General features: G+C 49.2%; 1 protein-coding gene across 7 annotated transcripts in view; it reads right to left on the reverse strand.

Annotated features, from left to right (window-relative positions):
* GRIK4 (glutamate ionotropic receptor kainate type subunit 4) overlaps nucleotides 1-15552 on the reverse strand; it is a 422971-nt gene that overhangs the window by 9333 nt on the left and 398086 nt on the right. For all 7 annotated transcript variants that reach the window (XM_038535885.1, XM_038535878.1, XM_038535883.1 and 4 more), the window contains 2 exons: nucleotides 14237-14462; nucleotides 10216-10344 (listed from right to left, as the gene is read on the reverse strand). In XM_038535885.1, coding sequence (XP_038391813.1) covers nucleotides 10216-10344; nucleotides 14237-14462 — 355 coding nt within the window. The remainder of the gene's footprint in view (nucleotides 1-10215; nucleotides 10345-14236; nucleotides 14463-15552) is intronic.

Raw genomic sequence — 15552 nt, forward strand, 5'->3', positions numbered from 1 at the left:
TACCGAGAGTCTCTTGACACTTGAGTCTCTGAGCCTCAGCTGGGTCCTAGCAATAAGACCGAATCCAGTGAGACCCAATCGAACTCCCCCTGCAAACTCTGGGTTGATGAAACACTAATTCTGGTGTCACTCATAGCTTATCCACGAATAGATAAATTACAGTTGATAAATGCAAACGAACAACTTTTCCTGGCTCTAGACCTAGAGAGGGGACTGGTAAGCTGGAAGGGAGCACCTCTGAAGACATGTAAATTTTGACCCAACTGCTCTGCCTTTCGATTCTGACCTGAAAGTAATCATTTTTTGGATTCGGGGGCATGGCTACCCTTGCATATCTCCTGATGGCACAGTGAGATGCAGGGCAACTCCTTTTGAACAAGGAAAGGGTGGGTAGGTCTAGCCTGGGAGGCAAAGAGGCAGAGGTCATGAGTGCCATGGACGTAGGTACAGAAAGAAAAGAGACTGGCATCACGATCCCATCAAGGGGGAGTGTATTTATTCTCAGACGATGGTCAACTCATCTTTCTTGAGAAGCTTCCCTAAGCTGAGCACTATGCTATGTGCTGAAGCTATGCAGTGTTGCACACTGAACATACGTGCCTAGCACATGAAGTCTTTGACCAAAATGATGTTCGAGCACTTTCTATTTCAGAGGCACATTCACCTACATTCATGCAAATACATTAAAGCATCTCCACAGACTTATTTATTGTAAATAGCAACTTCACGAGACCATGTGCGAGCTGACCTGTATGCCCTTCCCAGAAAATACGAAGTGACTCATCAGGTTTGCACGGCCGAGGCCTGGAACAGTAAGCGTGCCATTTACTCTTCCTGTGACATTCATTGACTAGACCTAGCAGAGTCTGGAGACAGTGATGAAAGCAGAGCGGGCAAACAGACACGACATAGAAGAGGGATGGAAGAGGCATCTGATAAATTTTGCAATTTATCAAAACACAAGCTCGGGAGAGGCACTTTGCAATTTATCAAAATACGAGCTCGAGCGCCTCATTTTTAAAAACATTTGCTATCTCATTCAATTATCATTAAAAACACTGTAAAGAAGGCCCACTGTCGGCATTTTACAGTGGAAAAAACAGGAATTCAGGAAAGTGAAGTTGCCCAAATTTTCACAGCTGAGATGTGAAATCTAGATAAATCTCACTGCCCAGCTCATGTTCTTTATAAAAATAAAGCTGACCTTTATGACTGCTTCCTATGAGCAAGATTACCAGGCTAAACATTTTAATTTAATCCCTGTGAAATCAGCACCATGTTTACCTCCATTTCTCCGACAAGGAAACCAAGGTACTGGAGTTGGGTGACTTGCCCGTGGTCCCCCCCTAGCCAGCAGGAAGTGCCAGATCCGAACTGAGCCAGAGCCTGCGTCCCTACCCCTATCGCACACTGCCCCTCCCTGGAGCAAGGCTTCCTCATGCTACAGGGATGGGATTACAGAACTCAAACCAGCACTCTGAGGACTGGATTCTGGGGCCCCTCCTCCCACCCAGAGGGACCGGGAAAAAGGGTCCCATGTACGGGCAATGAGTCCACTTACAAAATTCCCCTCTCTCCTTAACAATATTGCATCAAATGTTTGAATCAATGCGTTATTGACGTAACCGTGGCTCAGTATCCATACAAAGTTGGGCTGCAGACTTTCTAATTGCTGACCTCCTTTGATGAAGACACACTGGGCCACCATTTGCCTCTGTTCCTGATCATGCTTTCTGGCCTCCCCTGGGAGTTTCTCCGACTCTCAGCAATCAATCTGATTTGATTAGGGAGAGGCTTCCTCTGCAAGCATCCCTCTGAGACACTATCTAAAGTCCCATATTCAGGTTTCCAGTCTTGGCTCTCTCCAGAGAAACCAGAGAACCGGGATAATCAGGCTGGGCCCCCTGAGAAGAGAGAGAGAGAGAAGAAAACAGCCCCAGATTCCACCCCCCAACCCATCGCTCACCCCCGACTCTCTCTAAGATGTCTCACACTTTCATTCCCACCGTGCCAGACAGCAAACTTCCTGTTCTCTAAGGATTTGGTGAGTCAATACCACTGGCCTCTTTTCCATCCTTGAAAGGGGACCCTGATTTTCACAGCCTGGTGGTGTATTTATGTTCCTTTGAAGCCCGATCCTGAGCTTGTGTTCTTCAAGATAAAGGTATTTAATTTCCTTGGAATTTACCGACTACCTTTTTGTCCGACAATTGTTCTGCAAAGCCTTCAGTAACCCAATCCCCTTGAATTGGGGTGCTGGCATTTGTGAGAGGCTAACGAGATTTCTTTTTATAGGGGCTGAGTGAGAGAATAAATAAAATAAGTGTTACTGAAAAGAAAGGGCAGGAGGAAATGAAAGAGCTTGGAGTCAAGCCTTCCACACACTCTACCATTTCACCTTTTAGCTATGGATGAAGGTAGATGGTCACCAAGCTACACAGGGAAAGAAACCAGGGAGGTAGAGCAAAGGGGTAATGTTGTGGTTCTTACTAGAGCCAAGGGAGGCCTAGCAAAATGACTCAGGATTGGTGGCACCATCCAATGTTAAGAGTTCTTCTCTGGAACTTGGCAGTGATGTCTGAGCCGTAATACTGGATTAGAAGTAGGGGTAGCACCGGATCCCTTTCTTTGAAATTTCTCGCATTTTAATAGGATAACGAAGTGGAGAAGGTTATGTTAGCTACTGCACACTGGCTTGTACACGCTGCAGATCTTCCTCGACTTACGATGGGGTTATGTCCCAGTAAACTCATTGACAGTGGAAAATACCCTAAGTGGAAAATGCACTTAATACACTTAAACTACTGAACATGATGGCTTAGCCTAGCCCACCCAACACGGGCTCGGGACACAGACACTAGCCTATGGTTGGGGAAAATCGTGTCACACTAAGCCTAGTTTGTAACAAAGTGCTGACCGTCGTGTCATTGGTCGAACACTGTGTTGCAAGTGAACGCCGGAACAGCTGTATGGCTATATGGGTACAGAAGGGCTGTCAGCGTTATCGGTTGTTGACGCTGGTCATCTTGGGGTGACCGGGAGCTCTGTGGCTGCCCAGCATCACAGGAGGGGATCATCCTGCACATGGCCAGCATGGGAAAAGATCCAAATCCCAAATTCCAAGTACACTGTATACTCAACGCTTATTGCTTGCGCACCATCACAAAATCGAAGAATTTTGTCAGGGACCAGCTGTACTTGAAAGCAAAGTGCCTACAGCCACTGTCGGTTTCAGAAAGTCTCCGACCAAAGGATCTGCCTCACAGTTCCCTTCACCTCCATCCCTCTCTGCCTGTTCCACATTCTCCTCCTTCCTTTGGGTGCCTGTGAAAGCCACGGACTCACACCACGAAAAGAAAGATCACCTAGGAGCTGCTTTGGAAAGCAAATTAATATGACTGCCCTTTGTTCGGTTTGAGGCACACACACACAAAAAAGGTTCTTGTGGTTCCCTTCCTGGCAACCATTTAAAGACTTAAAGGAAAAGATCTTTCAGGTCACGCAGGTCCCGTCCTTCTGCCACAGGAGGGGCTCCCTTGAGCAGTAAGTCACATTCCGTGAAGTCTGATGGCTAATTTGCCAGAGAAAGGCCAAACAATGGTGCCTCTCGTTCCAAGCTAGTGCTTCTTGCTTGGCTTGGAGGAGGTGACACGGACTTTCGCTTGGCTGGGACGCCTTCTCGCCTCTCTGAGTAATGTTTGCTTGGGCTTTGGCCATGGCAGCAATGGGGCCACTGCATTAAACTGGCACGAGCTGCTGTGGCTGGGATGGGAGCCGAAGCCCTGGCTCTTATGGTGATTTGCATAGTCCCAAACACGGAGGGCCCTTTGGACGTGCCTGCGTATTAATACAGCTCATCCTTCTCTTCCAAGGGACAGCTGCACTGAGGCAGGTTGACTCAGGCTAGTTGATAGAACCCTAGCACCTTCTGAAGCATTTGGGACCTGGGCAGGATGACTTCGCTATTTATTTTTCCCTTTCATCTGCTCCATTCTCTTTTCTGTGCCAGGGAACATTTGGTCCCCAAGTGCAGAGTAGAGCCTCCTGTTATTACCTCCCATCTTCCCTGGGAGCCTGAACTCCCCGTCTGCCTCCCCTCTCCATCCCTCCTGAGCTCTGGGGTCAGATCAGTCCTCCTCAGCCTCTGCAGACTTGGGCAGGGTTTTTGAAGCCAATCACTCAGCAAAAATTCTAACTTTTCTACAAACTACCCAATGTCTACCTCAAGCTCCCGTTTCCACCTGATTGCCAAAAATATAGAGACTTCTCAGTCATTCCAGGTTTAAATCCAGCTAAATGCAGTGTTTCCTCTGTTCTTGCTTTACCCCTGGATATATTTTGGGTCTGGGGAGAGGAGGGAGATTATGTGTCATGGAAGTGGGTTAGGTGTCAGGTCTTCATTGCTGGATTCCACTTAAGATTTCCAATGCTTGTAGGACTTAGGGACACGTAGGCCTGTCTCTGGACCCTCCCTGCCCTGGGTCACCAAGTCCCATATCTCATGCCCCCTCTTCACCTTCACATGACACCTATTTCTGGGGCTTTCCAAACTCCAGAAGCAAGCAAAAATCTCTTCACCTCTTAGAATCCCCGACTAATGTAGGAGTTCTATCTGCTACTGTCTTGTGTCCCAGCAGGGCACAAAGCTCCTTCTCAGGGACCCTCCACATTCAAATATATCTTTTTTTTTTTTTTTAATCTAGTTTGCAGACCAGGTGGCCTGGGTCTTCTGTTATTTCTCTACTCTCTAACTTCTAGTGCCAGCTTCATGCCAAGTTTCCTTTAGGTATTAGCCTTCTGTATTGCAAAATACTCTTCTGGCAAATCAAAAACCTTGACTTCTAAGAATACTGTCTCTGCTGAGTTGTAAGAACTGTTGGAACTTAAAGTCAGTAATTTGATTCTTTGTTCCTTCAAGGGCAAGGACTGTCCCCGGAGACCACGCATGCCAGTGACAGTTCAGAATTCCATCGCCAGCACCTGCTTTCATCATGCCACATCTTAGCCCAGCACCTCTGAAGTCTGTAGCCAACACTCTTGAACCTAGTTCAGGGTGCTATTGGTGTGCCAAGGCATAGGCAATGCTCTGGCATGTTTATGGAGCATCTTCCTGGGACACCAATTTTACTTAGAGTTGAGGTGGAGAAAGCATTCTTACAGTAAATAAACGTGCCTATGTTATGTCGTTAAGTTGCAAAATTCATATGTGTTTTTAGGATAAAACAGAAGACCAAGGACATTCCAAGGATGGTGGGCTGTTTTAGACTATGCCCCAAGACCCCCAAGAGTGTAGGCTTGGTCTCTGCTGCTATTAATTCCTTCCATGGAAAAGCTTGGGACATGGTTGTTTGCAGTCCAAATGCCTCCACCTACTTTTCAATGTTCTCTGAACTCCAACCTCATCCTACTTATTCAAACCGATTTCTGAATGGAGCAGTTATGCTCTACACCATTCCCAAAGCAGTGAGTCCTGATAGATGCTTCAAGGTTCAGGCCAAATGTCCCTAAAGTCTTCTTTGACTGTTGCTCAGAATTAATCACTTCCTCCCCTGGGCTTCATAAACACTTCCTTTATGTTCGTGTAAAGTGTTCCTACAGTGCAACCATTGTAGTGATGATTTGTGCCTCTCTCGAGGTTCTAAACCTCTTGAGGACGGGCCATGTCTTAGTCCTTTTCATACCCTCAGAGCCCCCAGCACAGTGCCTGATCTGAGGTGGGTTACAACGTATGTTGGATGCAATGGAGCTACGGGAACACTTTCTATGCCACCAGCCGGGGTGTCAGGGTTCCTGCTTGGGAGACAGCAGACAGGAAGCGATACCAGTCTGCAGGTCCTTGAGATGACTGCCTACTCCACTCATTCATTCATTCATTTGTTCATTTGTTCATTCTTTCAACAAACACAGATGTCAGATGATAATGCTGGTTACTGAAATATAAAAATAGATAAGACAGTCTCTGTGTTTGAGTTTTTTATAGACCATGGGGGACAGATGTCAACAGATGCAAAACAGACATCATAAGTGTTGATTTTACAAGAGCCATCTAGACTTGGGGAGCATGTGATGAGTGGGCATACCTGCGGCTGTGGACACTGTTCAGACCTCTCGTTGTGCCTTGATTGTCCCTTTAGGCCTACGTTTGGGGATAAAATTAGTTCTCATTTCCTTTGTGCTAGTCACTTTTGCAGAGGGTTTATTTAACATGATTTTCGATCTTCACGATAGCCCTGGGAGGTGACATGATTATTATCATCTCTATTTCCCAGAGAAGGAAACTGAGGCTCAGAGACATTTCCTAGTGTGTGTAACAAGGTCATTTATGGGGTGGTGTCCATTCAAACCAATGCCCATGATCCTGAACCCTATAGAAACTTCCTGAGGTAGGAGAACCAGTCTAGTGGCTGATGGTAGAACAAAGAGGCAGGCAGAAGAATAAAAGTCTGATGAGCTCCCTTCTTGGGGTCGGGGGTGGGGGGGAGAGGGGGGAAGGGCGAGACAAAGTCCACTGGACTTCAGGTGACACCTAGAGTGGGAGAGAGATAATCTAGACCAGGGACCGCAGAAGGCAACAGTAAGGCACTCAGATCCTGTATCATCCCCGCACTCGCACTGGCCAATTTTGCTGCCCTCCAACTGTTTCTCTAAAGGATTAGCAGGATGCATACATAAACAAAGCAAAGACACACGTGCACAAAAAAGGAAGGCCCTGGGGCTGGGTTTAGGGGACAGGGATGAAAGGGGAAGCTGGAAACAGAGGAGCAACTGAGCAGTGAGCCTCAAGGGGAAGTGTGCTCCAGGAGATCAAACGGGGATCTGAGTTACAAACCCAGGGAAAGCTGGGGAAGCCCACAGCTAGTGGGAAGTAGGACAGGAGGGAGAGGCATAGCTGACACAGCCTGCCACTGGCCTGGGGGGGCAATGCAGGAGTCTGTGGGGGTGGGGGGGCGGGCTGCACCATCTGAGCCCTTGCCCCTGGCCCCTTCTGCAGTGATCCAGCCACCCTCATCGACTTCGGTGGGGTCAGCTGCTCAGAGGCAGGAATGACTTGGCGGAGTGGAGAGCTCAGGGGTGAAGTTGCTCACGCAGGTCACCAAAGCACAGTTTCACTGGGCACTTTGCTAATGTGACCCAGGAGAACACTGCCAATGGGAGCTTTGGACAAATACTAGCCAGTAGCTTCAGTCACACCCCCCACAAATATTTACCAGGTCTCTGCTATGTGCGGGGCTCTGTAGGAGAAGCGGGGGACCTAGAAACAAATGAGACTGGTCCCCTGGCTGAGGTCCCTGGCTGAGGAGCCATCTGCCAAACAGAGGAGACCAGGAGCTGCCAGGTAGTGCGTTTGGTGCTCGTCCACAGGCACAGAAGGCACCCGACCCACTGGGGAAGGGTGGGGTGGAGGGGGATGAAGGGCTTCTAGGAAGAGAGATACCTGGACATTTCACTCATCTGTCAGGTGGAATCAAGGTCCTTCTGTTCTGGGGCCCAGATCCACTTGTGTTTCTACTTTAGATTATTCCAGATCAAAAGCCACTACCATTCCCTCCACCTGCTTGGTCAGATGGCTTTCTTTCCCATCCCTCTGAAGTTCCTTGTTATCACAGAACAACATTAGCAGATGTTAACTTATCAATTATCTCATTTTGTTTTGACTATTCCAAGGCCAGATTCAGATTGTTTTTAATTCATGTGTCCTTTTGCGGGGAGGGGGTGGTGCAGGAGCATTTTGCAACCGACACCTTCCCCAGTACAAACCCTCTGTACAGTTCAGCTCTTGCCTTGGGAATCTTGCTCTGCTCCCCCTGCACGGCACAGCACCCCCATCCCCCTGCACCACACAGAGCCCCTGCCCCCCAGCACCAGAGCCCCCACCCTCCTACACCGCACAGAGCCCCCGCCCCCCCTGCACCGCACAGAGCCCCCCTCCCCCTGCACCGCACAGAGCCCCCATCCCACTGCACCGCACAGAGCCCCCCTCCCCCTGCACCGCACAGAGCCCCCGCCCCCCCTGCACCGCAGAGAGCCCCCCCTGCACCGCACAGAGCCTCCGTCCCCCCTACACCGCACAGAGCCCCCGCCCCCCCTGCACCGCAGAGAGCCCCCCCCTGCACCGCACAGAGCCTCCGTCCCCCCTACACCGCACAGAGCCCCCGCCCCCCCTGCACCGCAGAGAGCCCCCCCCTGCACCGCACAGAGCCTCTGTCCCCCCTACACCGCACAGAGCCCCCCCCCCCCCTGCACCGCAGAGAGCCCCCCCCTGCACCGCACAGAGCCCCCGCCCCCCCTGCACCGCAGAGAGCCCCCCTGCACCGCACAGAGCCTCCGTCCCCCCTACACCGCACAGAGCCCTCGCCCCCCCTACACCGCACAGAGCCCCACCCTGCACCGCACAGAGCCCCCGCACTCCCTACACCGCACAGAGCCCCCGCCCCCCCTGCACCGCACAGAGTCCCCGCCCCCCCCAGCACGGATTTCTGCTGCATCTTCCTCAAGGTGTCATCGCCCGCAATACCCGCTCTGACCCTCCCCACCTGCTCAGGTCCTGAACATCTTCAGCATCTACTTCAGTCTATCAAATGCACAAAAGGTTGCTGATACCCTCATTTCTTTTTTTCTAAACAGAGTGAGTCTCCTCCACACTTGATCTTTGGGGAGTGGAGAGCCAAGACTGTGTGGCCCCCTGGGTTCCTGCGAGGGAAGGGGCAGCACTTCCTCCAAACTACAAAGGGCCGTTAAAGTACCCATAGGTCCATATTCCCGAGACCTTTCCCTGCAGGACAGAGATCCACATAGAGACACTTGGAAACACAAAGTCACTCATTCACTGTCTCATCACAGATAATCATTCATGCTGAGCAGAGAGGGAAGGAAGTACATGGTATTATTCATTTCTCTCCTCTGCCGCCTTCCTAGGGGACAGCGTGTGTAGGTAAATTTGTTACATATTTTAGCAAGACTGCAATAGATTACTAGTGTGACCATATGATTTATTGTCCAAACCAGGACATTATGAGACTTAAAGGGGGTTCTAAAAATAACTAATAGGCATTAAACTGATCTACAACAGATGTAGCCTGGGACTATCCTGAGCAAACCTGCTACAAAAAAATCCTGGGTGCTCAGGGACCCTCAAGACTCCTCAACCACACATATCCGTCAGTGACTGCTTTCCATCCAGTGTGATTTAAACTTCATTCATTCACTCATTCATTCATTCATTCAATAAAATATCCAGGTGCCAGGTCCTGTGGGCAGCCCTGCAAAGAAGACAAACTCTGCCCTCATGAAGTGTACATTCTGATAGAAGAGATGGAAAGTAAACAAATAAATGAAGAGAACACAGAGTATCAGGGAGTGATGAGGCCTGACAAGAAAACAAAGCAGAGCTCAGGTGATGGGGGAGATGGGTGAGGGGAGGGATGACTTCTCTGGGGAAGCCTCCTCAGGGAGGCCAGGAGGAGGGAACAGTTATACAGGCCCCGAGGTGGGAGCAGGCTGGGAGGCCTGGGGGAATAGAACAGAACAGAAAAGGAAGAGGCTTAGGAAGAAACAGATTAGGTAGGAGTTTGAGGCCACAGAAGACGAGATGGGAAGGCTTTGAAGGTTCAGGTAGGGGAATGCTACGATTTAGTTGCATCATAAAAATCAACCTGGGAGCACCCTGGTTGCTCAGTCAGTTGAATATCCGACTCTTGATTGCAGCTCAGTCATGCTGGGATCGAGCCCCACATCAGGCCCTGCACTGGGTATGGAGTCTGCTTGGGATTCTCTCTCTCCCTATCCCTCGGCCCTACTCCTACCACCCCCCTCCCCAGGCTCATGCTCACTTGTTCTCTAAAAAAAAAAGAAAAGGAAAGAAGAAAAAGAACCACTCTGACTATTGGTGGAGAAGATGCTGTCAAGGAGAAAGAATGGGAAGGGGGGGCAGTCTGTGGTTGGGAAGTGATGGGGACATGGGCCCGGGGAAGAGGCTGCAGAACTCAGGAACCATGGTGAATATGGCATCTCCAGGACTCGTGAGCAGGTGGGCACTGGGTGCTTCCAACCTGCCAAGACTCTGGGCCACGACCAGCTCTCAGCCCAGCTGCACCCAGCCCTAAGTTCCTTCCAAGGCTTGCTCTTCATGTGTTTGAGCAATCATCACCCGGACTCGACACCAGGAGCCAGCTGCTGTACTCTAGAGCAGGAGGGGGAAGCCCTGAACCCCCTTACCTTTGGCTCTGTGATCTTCCTCCTTGGGGCACTTGCCGCCTTCCCACCATTTGCGCTTCAGAATTTCTAGGCGGTTGTTCTCCTGCAGCTGGAGGATGGCCAGGTCAAACTCATCCCGGAAAACTGAACCTGTGAGGTCACGGGAGAGCCCAGAACACAGGGCGTGAGTGCCCTCGTATGCATCACTCTGCTCCTTTCCCCACTACACCTCCTTGCCACTATGCCCACTGGACATCAGGAGAGAGAGAGAGATGTGGCGGGGTCCCCGCAGGAGCATGGCTCTCCACCTGGCTTGTTCTGAGGACCGTCCATGGAGAGGAGGGAGTTCTGGCTTCATGCAGGGCACTCAGCCCTTCTACTTTCCTTCTCTCTACAATGACTGGCATGTTCAGCCCAGGGCCAAGAACTCAGTGTGGGTCAAGGGACAGCTTCTCAGGTACCGGTAGAGGCTCACTTCCCCACCACTTCCTACTGAGGTTAACCGACCTGCTCACTGACACTCGGGAAGCTGGTCGCGAGGCTTCCCCTCTGCCTCCCAGAGGCCAAGGTGGGAAATCTGTGACATAAACCTCTCACTGAGTCAGCTGTCTGTCTTCTACTCTATCTAAATTAACTCCCCAGGCACTTGTAACTCTTACTACATTAGACCTGACTGCTCTTAACCCAGAGCAGCCCCCAGTGAGAGAAGAGCCACCCCAAAGTGGGAAGGAAGCCACCTCTCTTCCATCTGGGCCCAGAATCCAGATACCAGTGACCCAAACCTTCCCACCTGCCTGCCGAGTGTCCGACAACCCCCTGTCCCCATCCATCACCCTGTGTGCACCACTCCTCCCCCCTCCTCAAACAGAAGGCTTCTGTTCAGTGCAATTCTTTTTTAATTTTTCTAATGGAATATGGTCAAGGAGCTTTGGTTCTGGAATTTAGGTTTAATCACAAAAATAGGCTTAAATGAAACCGTGGAAAGCTCAATGCCCCAGCACGGGCTGAGGCCGGAGATCATAAAGAAAAAGCTGCCAAGAGGCTGGAAACCAGCTAAGCTGCTCAGTTTTCTTGCTCAAGCTCTGTGAAGGCCTGATGTGGACAGATGCCTCAGGGGAAAAGGCTAGGGCGAGGGAACCGAGGCAGAAGCTTGGAACAAATAGATTTGTGCTCTCAGACTTTAATATGTATGGGAATGACCTGGGGATCTGATTGACCTGCAGACTCTGATTCTGTGGGTCTCGGGTACGGCCTGAGATTGTGCATTTCTAACTAGCTCCAAGGGGATGCCCTGCCTCTCAGCCATAAGCTGGACTTTGACAGGCAAGGAAGCAGAGCAGCTCCCAGATCTCTTTGGACTCTGACAGCCTATGACTCCACAGATGGAACCTTCCCTACTTGAAATCTAACTACGCCTGGCCATGCAAACCTGCAAGCCTGCAGCACAGAACGTGTCTATGCAAGCGACATGAGTGAACATCAAGAGTGCCTCATGTATAGTAGGTACTCAATACACATCTGCAGTGCATGGCTCCTTGAATGAACAGATGGTGCTAGGTGGTGAGACTAATGAACAGCCCAGGTTTACAGACAACTGTCAAGCCCAGCCAGGCATTTCAAGCAGTTTTCAAGGCATTTCAACCCAACCTCAACAGCACACCAGGGGCCCCATGAAAGAATTATTCTGTTGGCGGCCATGTTTGCCCACTTTGCTCCTAAACCACTTGACTAATTTTCCATCTCATTCCTCGTTCTGTTCCTCTTCATTTCCCTGGGTCCAAGCACATGGCTTATTCTCCAGATATGCCCTTACTGCCACTTAAAAAGGACACACATGCTATCTTTCATGGACGTAACCTCAGCCAATGTCAATTCTGTCTCATCAGTGGATTGTGTAATGCTCTTCCCAGCCTGATCCGAGAACCCGGGCAGGCACACAGCTCACTTCCCCACCTATCCTGTCTTGCTGAGCCGGTGCGAACATGGTCTGGTAAGTGCACCATTGAATCTGGAGACAGGCAGTCTAGGCTCAAACCTGGCTCCTCTACTGACTCAGTGTGACCCTGAACAAGTAGGTTGTCACCTCTAAATCTCAATGCTGTCCTCTAGAGTGGGAAGGACCACATCTACATTGAGGTGGGTTGACACGTGAAAATAGCACCATGCCTGATACAGAAGAAATACATTTCCTTCCCTTTTTCTTTCGTTATTGATAAAAACAAATGTCTAGAGTTGGTCTGCTTTTGTTCCACTCTCTATAGGTTCATGCCATGGAAACTTTTGGAGCATTTGAGATTTCAGGTCAATGTCTTAAATTGCTGGATCATGATCAAGGTGCATCTTGAGTTTGTCTTGTGGCTCACTCCACCATCTTGAAATAAAAGGTAAGCCAACAAATTTCTCAAAGAGGTCCATAATCTGTATATTAACAAATAGCAACGAAATATGATCGTAAGAAGAGACTGTGTGGGTTTACAAGTCCCCCAAGTGAGACCTCTGGCTTACAGAGCTGCTAGTGTCAGAATTCAGAGTTCGAGAATGAACTGTATCATTATCTATGCTCATTGATTCGGTTTCCCATCAGTCTTTGAGAAGTCATCTGCTGGGGACACCTGGGCGGCTCAGTCATTGAGCATCTGCCTTTGGTTCAGGGCATGATCCCAGACTCCCGGGATCAAGTTCCCATGGGGAGCCTGCTTCTCCCTCTGCCTGTGTCTCTGCCTCTCTCTCTCTCTCTCTGTCTCTCATGAATAAATAAAAATCCTGAAAAAATAAGAAGTCATTTGCTTTTATCAAATAACACAGGGGAGTATGGAATAGATGGGGAGGTCACTCATGTTCCCTCTAAACAGCCTAAGTGTGAGACACTGTAGTAAGGCACCTGACTGGTTATTAGGTTTACCCCTCAATTACCCTATGAGGTAGGGATTAAAAACCTAATTTTACAGATGGGATAACTGAGATTCAGAGAGCTTAAATGATCTGAGGTCCCACAGCCCACAACTAGGCACATTCCCAGGTCTGCCTGACTCCAAACCCATACTTTTCACACTCTACAGGCATTGTGAAGCCTACAGAGCTCTGAATGAGGTAAAGATCAAGAGAAGGAGACCCTAAGATAACAGCAAAGATGTACATGCTATATATCAATTTCCCCATATGGCCAATGGTGGCTTCCATTCCTGCTTCTCCTTCTGGTGCCTTGTATAGGACAACCTCATAGAAAAACAGCATTGGGTGAGGATGGCCCTATACAGAGTGGCTCTCAGCGGTGGGTGGGGGCAAGAGTGCATATCCCAGGCACCTGGAGAACATTTACAGATTCCCGCTCCAATCCAATAAGCAGTTCAGTGGGCTTCCCCTCACCTTGGGTTGGAGGTACCATTAGCAGGAGGAGGGCCAAAGTGTGACTACCTTTTAGGAAAGCACAACTGGGAGACCCTTCTGGAAGCCAAGCATCCATCTACTGCACTATAACTGCCTGGATGGCACACAGTCACCTGAATAGAGAGTTCTATTGCTCATTCCCAATGACTTATGCTGATTTAGAGGAGATGGGTCCATGAGACCCACAAATGATCTGAAAGCCACCTCCTCTCATCATGCCAATTACCTTTTGTAATAATTATACCTTTCACCAGGAACACTGATAGCAGAACTAAGTTTGGCCATCTCTTCCTCCTTCTTCCCACTGCTAGCGGAGAGGTCCATCAGCAGAGAAATGGGCAAGGGGCAGGAAACAGAAGAGGGTAGAACAAAAGCCCCAAAGTACCTACCAAGAGGATCAACGTGCTCTTGAGTAAGTAATCAATTAAAAACTAATCAATTGCCCTTCAATAATTAAAGATCAAGAACCAATCACTGATTAGTGAAAGTAGGTGGGTTTGCCTTTTTTTTTTTTTTTAACCTGGCGGCTGCCCACCTAAAGTCACTGCTAACTGGTTCTAGAATCTGACAAATTCAGTGCTGCATTCAGTGGTCCCAGCTACTCTGACCCCACCTGGATGGAGCTCCCCAAAGAGGCTGTCCCTCTCCTGCATACCGACTGGCATGCCGATCCCGTAGCCCTTGGTGTCCAGCAGCCCTCCAATCTGAGTGAGGTTGCAGTTTCGCTGCCGGTAGTACTCATTCATGGTGGATTCCAGAAGGAAGGCATAGTTGGAATTCAACACCCTGGCTATTCCCTCCTCTGTGCTCTTCACAAACACACTTGGCTGCTTAGAATACATGTAATTCCACATGCGTTGGTAGGTCTGATAGCGGGAATTCTGGGAAAAGAACATGAGGAAGCTGAATTAGAACAAGAGAAAGGAAAGGGCGGTTTTAAAAAGGGAAGAGCCAAAGTGGGCCTTAAAAATCCTGGCCCTTTTGTTCCTTGATCCCCTTGTGATATTCAGTAAACTTTTCCCTTCCATCTTTCAACAGCTGCTGTATCATGGCAGGAGGAGGAGTGCCTTTGATGCCTTTCACAGAAAGGCAAGGAAAGAACAGGGTCCTAGGGTACTGCAAACTCTGCCTACTGGTTTGAGAATTGCTTTTGCCCCGTCCACCCTAGAGAAGTCTTCCACCACCAACCTCCAGGTTCTGACAGAATGAAAACAGAGAGTCCAGTTGTGTCTTTCACTGTCTCTCAAGTTGGAAGCAATGAATTCAGGCTCATCCGGACTCTTAAGAGACACCATCTGAAGGAGGAGTGCCAGCTATTTACTGTTGACTCTAAACCAACTTATCAATCACATGTCCAGCGCTGGCCTCTATTTTTACAAATAAAAACAAAACCGAGAGAATTCTGGGGTTGGGGGGCTGTCTATCCACACCTGTGTTTGCACGATGCCCTCAGTGGTTGCGTGTCAACGGGCACTGAGACTTGCATGGAAAATGGAAAATTGCAGACCTTAAATTTGTTTTATGTCCTGGGGAGTAGGTTGGTTAGAGACCTATGAACTCCAGGGTAAATCTGCTTCCTCAGAGATCATGAAACTTTATTATTATTATTATTATTATTATTATTATTATTATTATTATTATCTTGCTTTGTCTAAGTGCTACCTATAAAATTTAACTCACATAACCGAGTTTAAATGTGCACACTAGCCTCATCCTATTTGATGGAATGAATAAAAGTGCAGGTTAGATTCACCCCGTTTACATACATGTTTTCCTAATACCCTTTAGAACAAATGTGAAACTATGACCATCAAAAAATAGTTTTGGGGATCCCTGGGTGGCGCAGTGGTTTAGCGCCTGCCTTTGGCCCAGGGCGCGATCCTGGAGACCCGGGATTGAATCCCACGTCAGGCTCCCGGTGCATGGAGCCTGCTTCTCCCTCTGCCTGTGTCTCTGCCTCTCTCTCTCTCT

The sequence above is a fragment of the Canis lupus genome, chromosome 5, assembly GCF_011100685.1.
Source record: "Canis lupus familiaris isolate Mischka breed German Shepherd chromosome 5, alternate assembly UU_Cfam_GSD_1.0, whole genome shotgun sequence".
Classification (NCBI taxonomy): Eukaryota; Metazoa; Chordata; class Mammalia; order Carnivora; family Canidae; genus Canis; species Canis lupus.